This window comes from Helianthus annuus, chromosome 15 (genome assembly GCF_002127325.2).
Source record: "Helianthus annuus cultivar XRQ/B chromosome 15, HanXRQr2.0-SUNRISE, whole genome shotgun sequence".
Lineage (NCBI taxonomy): Eukaryota > Viridiplantae > Streptophyta > Magnoliopsida > Asterales > Asteraceae > Helianthus > Helianthus annuus.
In genome coordinates, this window is record NC_035447.2 from 53,859,179 (window position 1) to 53,868,584 (window position 9,406).

The 9,406-nt window shown below is 40.9% G+C and overlaps 1 protein-coding gene across 1 annotated transcript; it reads right to left on the reverse strand.

Moving 5' to 3' along the window:
* Positions 1-497: 497 nt before the first annotated feature.
* On the reverse strand, positions 498-1,190 carry LOC110876395. Its single transcript, XM_022124569.1, has one exon. It carries the CDS (start codon positions 1,188-1,190, stop codon positions 498-500), a length of 693 nt encoding a protein of 230 aa, XP_021980261.1.
* Between the last annotated feature and the right edge of the window lie 8,216 nt (positions 1,191-9,406).

Here is a 9,406-nt window from a genome sequence, read left to right on the forward strand (position 1 = left end):
AGTTAGGGTTTTGAAATTTTTATGATTTGGGGATTTATAACACTGCTGCCGACATATGATTCTTACGCGGCCCGCATCAAGTTTAAACTAAGTGTAGGCAGGCCGCGAGTGCCCAATGGTTTTAAAACTTCCTTAAGTCCAAGCGGGCCGCGACAACTTGAACCAAAAACTTACGCGGGCCGTTAGGACAGTAGACAGCAGCAGTTCCATTGACAACAACAGCAGAATTTGCTGTTTACAATTTTCTTTAATCCTCAAAACACCCCCGGCCCTTATTTTGTCGTTTTTACTGTTAAACATACATGTGATGCTGCTCGTTAGTCGACTTCGGCCACATGAAGGATGACGTACCTGCAAAATACTTGACGACACACAATAGACGCAAAAACTACAAAAATCACGAAAAACGACGCAAAGACACGAAAACTCTAACTAACGACGCGACACGGACAATGACTCAATATACAAACTATACACTCGAGTTCTCACTCGAGAAACTACGCGGTGGTGCTAGGCGGGTCCGAGAGAGGGACTCTTTCCTCTTCGGCGGTGTCGATGGGACCCCCTAAGTAGTGCTTCAACCGATGTCCATTCACTTTCCACGCATTCGAATTCTTTTCATCAAACAACTCCACGGTACCGTACGGGAAAACCTCCTTCACGACATACGGCCCGGACCATCTCGACTTCAACTTTCTGGCGATCAACTTCAACCTCGAATTAAACAAAAGCACTTGATCGCCCACTTTAAACTCCTTCAACTTCCGCAACCTTCTATCATGCAAAATTTTCGACTTTTCCTTGATACTCCACGAACGATCATACGCGGCGTCACGAAGCGCCACCAACTCATGAATTTGGAAAAATCGTTTCCTAGCGGCCTCGGTCAAATCTGAATTCACCGTTTTGAGTGCCCAAAGAGCCCGATGCTCTAACTCGACCGGTAAATGGCACGCTTTCCCATAAACGATCATAAACGGCATAGTTCCTAACGGCGTCTTGTAGGCGGTATTGAACGCCCATAACGCATCGTCCAACTTGTCGGACCAATCCTTTCTACTCTTCTCGACCGTTTTCTCTAAAATCCTCTTCACACCTCGATTCGCGTTCTCCACTTGACCGCTCGTTTGCGGATGGTACGCGGTAGACAAACGGTGCGTAACTCCATATCTCTCCAACGCCTTCTCCATAACGGTATTGCAAAAGTGCGTACCGCGATCACTAATGATTTCCTTCGGGTACCGAATCGCGTGAATAACTTCTTCAAAAATCTCACCACCACTCGTGAATCATTCGTAGGCAAAGCTTGAGCTTCCACCCACTTCGAAACGTAGTCAATCGCAACGAGGATGTACCGATTTCCACTTGAAGATGGAAATGGTCCCATGAAATCAATGCCCCAAACGTCGAAGACTTCCAACACTTGAATAGGATTCTGGGGCATCTCATCCTTGGATGAGATGTTGCCGGTCCGTTGGCAACGATCACATTTTCTCACAAACTCGGCTGCATCATCTACTACTGTCGGCTAAAAGAATCCGCAATCATACACCTTCTGCGCAGTCACATGCGCCCCGTGATGTCCTCCGGTCAAACCCTCATGAACATGCCGAATAATGTCCCAACCATCCTCTCTACTCACACACCTCCTCAAGACTCGATCACCTCCTATCCTGAAAAGGTAAGGGTCGTCCCAAATATACTTCCGCGCATCATTCATAAGCTTTCTCCTTTGTTGGCGATGCATAACCTCCATCACGAATCCTCCGGCTAAATAATTGGCTATATTGCCAAACCACGGTAAATCCACGGCCCCTGCCGTAACAGCATCAATAGACTCGTGAGGGAATCTGTCCCTTATCGCCTCCTCACGAATCTCCTCTCTCTTCGGATCCTCTAAGCGAGACAAGTGGTCCGCCGCCACATTCTCTGCCCCCTTCTTATCCTAAATTTCAATATCGAACTCGGAAAGAAGCAGAATCCATCGTATAAGGCGCGGCTTCGCGTCCTTCTTCTGAAAAAAGTAACGCAGAGCAGAATGGTCCGTAAACACAACGGTTTTCGAAAGAACATGGTACGAACGGAACTTGTCGAACACAAAGACAACTGCCAACAACTCCTTCTCTGTGGTGGTGTAATTTTCCTGGGCATCATTCAAAGTTTTACTCGCGTAGTAAATCGGGTGAAAATGATTCTCCCGTCTCTGCCCTAACACCGCACCAACTGCGTAATCGCTCGCATCGCACATAAGCTCGAATGGTAAGCTCCAATCAGGCGACACGAGAATCGGTGCACTCACCAACTTCTCCTTCAGAAACTCAAACGCCTTGAGGCACTCCTCGTCAAAGACGAAAGGAATGTCCTTCTCCAACAATCGCGTCATGGGGCGTGTGATTTTGGAAAAATCTCTAATAAAGCGCCTATAAAATCCCGCATGACTGAGAAAACTACGAACCGACTTGACACTAGTCGGCGGAGGAAGCTGGCTGATCGTATCTATCTTCGCCCGATCAACCTCAATACCAGCTCTCGAAATCTTGTGCCCTAGCACAATACCCTCAGTCACCATGAAGTGACACTTCTCCCAATTCAACACCAGCTTTGTCTCCACACATCTCTTCAACATTTTCTCCAAATTCATCAAGCACTGATCGAAAGAACTACCGTACACTGAAAATCGTCCATAAATACCTCCATCGAACTCTCGACCATGTCCTGAAAGATCGCGATCATACAACGCTGAAACGTAGCAGGAGCGTTACATAGACCAAACGGCATGCGTCGGTACGCGTATGTGCCATATGGACATGTAAAAGTGGTTTTCTCCTGATCCTCTGGTGCAATTGGAATCTGGAAATAACCCGAAAGCCCGTCGAGAAAGCAATAGAACTGCTGACCCGCGAGACGCTCAAGCATTTGATCAATGAACGGGAGCGGAAAATGATCCTTACGAGTGGCGTCATTTAACTTTCGATAGTCAATGCACACACGCCAACCTGTAACAGTATGAGACGGAATAAGCTCATTCTTCGCATTCAGAACAACTGTCATCCCCCCTTTCTTCGGGACGACCAGCGTAGGACTCACCCAAGCTGAGGGCGATGTTATGTTTCAAGCATTTTGCAGAATGTATTATTCGGGGACTAGGTCAGTACTTCCATACAGCAGAAGTCCCGGAATAATACCCCAGATATCACTGAGTATAAAGACCTAGTATCTCAGAATATGGGATCTTTCAAACGAGATTTCAGGGGTTACCTATATATCCAAGTAGTGTTCCCCACGAATTTCTTAAGTTTGAAGTTTTAGGTTTATATCCCGAATAAATTTACTAAATGTGTGAAAACCTATCGACACATCGTTAGTGAGATTGTTTAACTCATTTAGACTTTACACATCTTTAGCATACTGTAATTGTCTAGCTGATGTACTATCATTTTCCCTATATACACAAGCTCTTTTTCAATTTTATCATGTTTTTGTATTTTTGCATTTTTTACTGTTTTTGTATTTTCTGAAAGTATAACTATTTACAACTATCTATCTCCCCCTAAATACCAAAACACGTAAAAAATCGACAAACCATCGCAGATTTTTTCTCGTCTTCATCCGCAACAGTACTCTCATCAACGCTCACAACCCCATCCGACACCGAAAGCAATTTCATACCATTAAGTTTTAACAAATATTGAAACCGATTTTTATCAAAAGCTTTGGTGTAACACCTCGAAATTTTGTGTCCAATAATGTGTTGACACGTGTCTTGAGTTTACACGTGGCATTTAATATTAAATAAAGGACTAATGTTGACAAACCTTGAAAGTATGTAAATTCGAGGGTTATTGTCACACCCCAACCGATGGCGGAAACATCAGGATGAGACGAACAAATTGCTCAAAACAACATAACACTAATTGTGACAATATAGATTAAATCGAGTTTCATAAATGACTAATACCAAATACATTGTTTCAAATAGGGACAAATTGTAGCATCATAAAATGATAATGTTTATTATTCAAATGAGTTTCTAAGTCCATCCTAACTTGATTTCTTCATCACTTCGTCTATCAACCTGCAACATGTATTAAAATAACATCAACAATAAAAATGTTGGCGAGTATACAAGTTTGATACGTAGCATAGTATAATAAAATAGTTTAAGTACTCATATCCAACATGAACAACATAATACAAGTTACTAATATGCTGAAACAGTGTCACTATATGTCAAACCCAAGTTTCCAACGCAAACACCCCAAGACTTACTCAAGGGCGGTGCGTAAATAAGTATAAGAAGTCTAACAAGTCTCACAAGTTTCCAACGCAAACACCCCAAGACTCACTCAAGGGCGGTGCGTAAATAAGTATAAGAAGTCTAACAAGTCTTACAAGTTTCCAACGCAAACACCCCAAGACTCACTCAAAGGCGGTGCATACTCCTATAGCATAGGAGTTTAATAAGTATAAGAAGTCTAACAAGTCTCACCAGTTTAACAAGTTTAACAAGTCTAACAAGTTTAAATAGGTTTAACAAGGTTAATGAGCATATAGACACGAAAAGTTTACCTAGCATACGAGATTAACAAGCATCAAATTGTGTCATGTTTACAATGGATAGAGTGTGCATATTACAAGTTTCAAGTGTTGTGTAATTTGAATATGGAATACATGTTGCACCCAAAGTGTTTAAAACGAAAATGGGATCGAGTATACTCACATTGATTGCGTTGCGTTTCTTGGTAAAGAATACGAGAGTGGATTGGATCCAATTGTTGCAAGAGATTACCCTATTGTGTTTGGGAATTCGTTAATTAATGTTGGTGAATTAAATAAGAACGGAAGTGATAAAAAATAGTGGGAATTAAAATAGTAATAATAATGAAAATCACTTAATATTATTTCTGATTAATATATTAATAGTAACAATATTAGTAATAATTCTGATAAAATTTTTGATATACCTACAAAATTTCTGAAATCATAAGTCTGATTATAATATTAAATCTGATTTTAAACATTTCTGCTTTTTAAATGTAATATCAATATATATATTAATTCTGTTTATTAACAATATTAATAATAATAATATAATGTAATAACAATAATAATAATAATAATAATAATAATAATAACAGTAACCGGAATAATTAAGGAAAACAGGAAAACGAGAGAAAGGCGGTCGGAGGAGGTTACCGGCGACCGACTCCGGCGGCTGAAGTGCTTCTCCGGCGAGTTCCGGCGGTCCGCTTGTCTTCTCCGGCGGGATTCCGGCTGAACGCAGAGAAACAGGTACAAGGCAGGGGGTGTGGTTTCGAGTAGAAGGAGGGGTGAGCTTGAAATGAAGGTCTGAACGGGAGGTGGTGACAAGGTCCGATATTTATAGTCGTTCGAAGTTACGTAAGTTCGGAAAGAATCGGTAATTGAATCGAATTAAGGAAACGATATTGTAAATATGGAAACGATTGTAATTGATTGACTAGAAAGGAATGATTATCGAATCCGGTTTGCGACTGATTAAGCACTTACCGGAAATATAACAATCACGAAAGGAAAGGAAAGTCAAGGTGGTTGCAGGTTTCATTTGGGCGGCAAATGGAATCAGGTTGAATTCGAAATAGCGGTTAAATTTAATTTGTTTCCATATATAAATGGATGTGGCATACCCGGCCGAGTGGTTAGTGTGTTGCTCGTTAACGCTGAGGTCGCGAGTTCGAGTCCCATCCCAGCCGGTTCCAGGGGGTTTATCCCTTTTTTGTTTTCCTTTTTGATATCTAACTGAACTAACTGAGTTCTCTAACTGAGTTAGGGGTCCCATGTATAAAACTATAAATAGAAAGATCAAAAATACGAAATGTTATAGTCTCCCCTACTTTAGGAGATTTCGTCCTCGAAATCTTAGTGGAAAGACTGAAAGAAAAGAAACAATGCGATGGTTGACCGAGGAAATATGAATGCTAAAGAACAACGTCGATCGTGACGATTTTACAATCAGGTGTTGGCATCTTGAGCTTGGTTGGCATTGGGAGCTGGACCTTTTGGGGCTGGTTGCTGTTCTTGATTCCATAGAGGACATTGTGGGCGAAGGTGCGTAGTATCCCCACACTTGAAACAGGCTCTAGCATTGTTTGCTGGGTTAAGGTTTTGGAAAGCATGCGGACAATAAGCAGTATGGTGACCGAAACGGTTGCACGCAGTGCAATGGCGGCATTGGATATTGGTGGGATGATGATAGTGGCAAATGGTGCACTTTGGATGAGTCCCAGTGTATTGTCTCTTGGCGTTTTCAGGTGTATTAGGATTTGGGTTTATAGCAGGTACAACCGCGTTGCAAACAGGGTCTTGAAACTGACGTTTCTTGCCCCAATTGCCACTTGGTTGATGGGTAATTTGGTTGACTGGTTTAGCAGGGTGAGTTGACTTGGCGGATGCAGCAGCTTGTTTGTCACGAACGCGATTGTTGTTCAAACTAGCGGCGAGACGATAGACGGCTTCGATGTTGTCAAGCTGGGCTGCCTCGATGGTGTCTCTCATGGTACGGGGTAAACCGTGGATATACTTTTTGATCATACGATCAACGGTGAGGACTAGATGGGGTATAACAAGGCTCAGCTGCTTGAAGCGGGTGGTGTACGCGAGGTTATCGTCTCCAACTTGCTTGAGGGCCCAAAATTCTTCCTCAAGCTTCTGTTGTTCATGAGGAGGGCAAAATTCCTCCATCATGAGTTGCTTCAATTCTTCCCATGACAACGCATATGCCAACTCGTTTGAACGAATGTTCCTTTCATTCGTCCACCACTCTAGGGCTCTTGCTTGAAAGACACCAGTAGCACTACGTGTCTTGAGCTCCTCAGGAAATTCACTATTGATAAACGTGACCTCTATGCTGTCGAACCACTCGAACATAGCTGTCACACCCTCTTTACCAGTGAAGGACTTAGGGTGACAAGAGGCGAAATGTTTGTAGTTAAAGGCAATGGGCTTAGGTTGGGCAGCTTTCGAGTCTATGGAAGAGTTTGGGGTGTTGGAGGCTTGGATCTCAGTCACAACCTTGGGGATAAGACGAGCGAACTGCTTGGCCATAAATGCCATCATCTTCTTTTGAGAGCTGACTCTTGACTTTCTGGTCGAGTGGGAAAGTTGGCGAGATGAAGACATCTACGAATTCAAAATGGAATGAGGATGAGACTTCGATCATAATGATTATTTGAGAAAAATTGTTTAATGCATGTAACATGTAGCACATTGTCTCACATTGTTTCACATAGAATAAGATGAATAAATTTTCACATAGGGTAACATATATGATAAAAGCATGATAAATTTAATTTGTTCACGAAGGAGTATCATTAATGGTTTTAGATTGCGACAATAGTGTAAATTGTGACTTCCTAGCTTGAAATGAAGATAACGCTCAATGTAAAATCACATAGAAATTGAGATAACATAAAAGAGATTTAACATAAAACATGGATTGTCACGGAACGTAACATATGACACTTCCAAAGTGAATCGAAGACCTTCTCGAATTAAGGAAACGTGCTTTGGCCTAATAGGTATTAGTACTCTCATCGATGGTCCCCAGGTAGGCAACGGGTCCTTAATGGATTTATACGAATGCCAAGCCTAGACAGAACGTCCCGACTACCGGTACCTAACCCTTCCAGTTACTACACGTCCTTAATCAATTGGGAAATCGAGACTTTGGCGAGAGCCAAAATCGAGGAGTGGGACTAGTTAACAAGATGCGAGTATCACCTCTAACTTGCTAACATCGTACCCTAACGTGGTTGGTACTTATCAAAAGATAAGGGTCCACTAGAGTATGAAATGGAAAACTCCCATCAAGGTTTGGATATCACTCCTAACTTGAGGGTAGATTTCGTGCAAGATCAAAGTATAGCTGAGTGAAAATCATCACCAAGTGTGGGAATCACCCCTATCTTGATAAGTCATTTCTATTGTGTTGTAAGAGTGTCTTCCAAATGTGTATTGTGTTAGCCTTAGGAAAGGCATGTACATTAGAAATCCAAGAGGGTAGAGAGAAGCAAGTGAGGTAGAAAGGAGGTTGTTTTAAGCAACACATAGTGAAAAAGCTCCTAAACTATAGACTAGGCAAGGCATTCCTAATTCCCTATAGTTATGGCTCTGATACCAATCTGGTATCAGAGTACTCCTACTATAGACTAGGGAAAAGTATGGCAATCCTACCTAATTCCCTATAGTTATGGCTCTGATACCAATCTGTCACACCCCAACCGATGGCGGAAACATCGGGATGAGACGAACAAATTGCTCAAAAAAACATAACACTAATTGTGACAATATAGATTAAATCGAGTTTCATAAATGACTAATACCAAATACATTGTTTCAAATAGGGACAAATTGTAGCATCATAACATGATAATGTTTATTATTCAAATGAGTTTCTAAGTCCATCCTAACTTGATTTCTTCATCACTTCATCTATCAACCTGCAACATGTATTAAAATAACATCAACAATAAAAATGTTGGCGAGTATACAAGTTTGATACGTAGCATAGTAGAATAAAATAGTTTAAGTACTCATATCCAACATGAACAACATAATACAAGTTACTAATATGCTGAAACAGTGTCACTATATGTCAAACCCAAGTTTCCAACGCAAACACCCCAAGACTTACTCAAGGGCGGTGCGTAAATAAGTATAAGAAGTCTAACAAGTCTCACAAGTTTCCAACGCAAACACCCCAAGACTCACTCAAGGGCGGTGCGTAAATAAGTATAAGAAGTCTAACAAGTCTTACAAGTTTCCAACGCAAACACCCCAAGACTCACTCAAGGGCGGTGCATACTCCTATAGCATAGGAGTTTAATAAGTATAAGAAGTCTAACAAGTCTCACCAGTTTAACAAGTTTAACAAGTCTAACAAGTTTAAATAGGTTTAACAAGGTTAATGAGCATATAGACACGAAAAGTTTACCTAGCATACGAGATTAACAAGCATCAAATTGTGTCATGTTTACAATGGATAGAGTGTGCATATAACAAGTTTCAAGTGTTGTGTAATTTGAATATGGAATACATGTTGCACCCAAAGTGTTTAAAACGAAAATGGGATCGAGTATACTCACATTGATTGCGTTGCGTTTCTTGGTAAAGAATACGAGAGTGGATTGGATCCAATTGTTGCAAGAGATTACCCTATTGTGTTTGGGAATTCGTTAATTAATGTTGGTGAATTAAATAAGTACGGAAGTGATAAAAATTAGTGGGAATTAAAATAGTAATAATAATGAAAATCACTTAATATTATTTCTGATTAATATATTAATAGTAACAATATTAGTAATAATTCTGATAAAAATTTTGATATACCTACAAAATTTCTGAAATCATAAGTCTGATTATAATATTA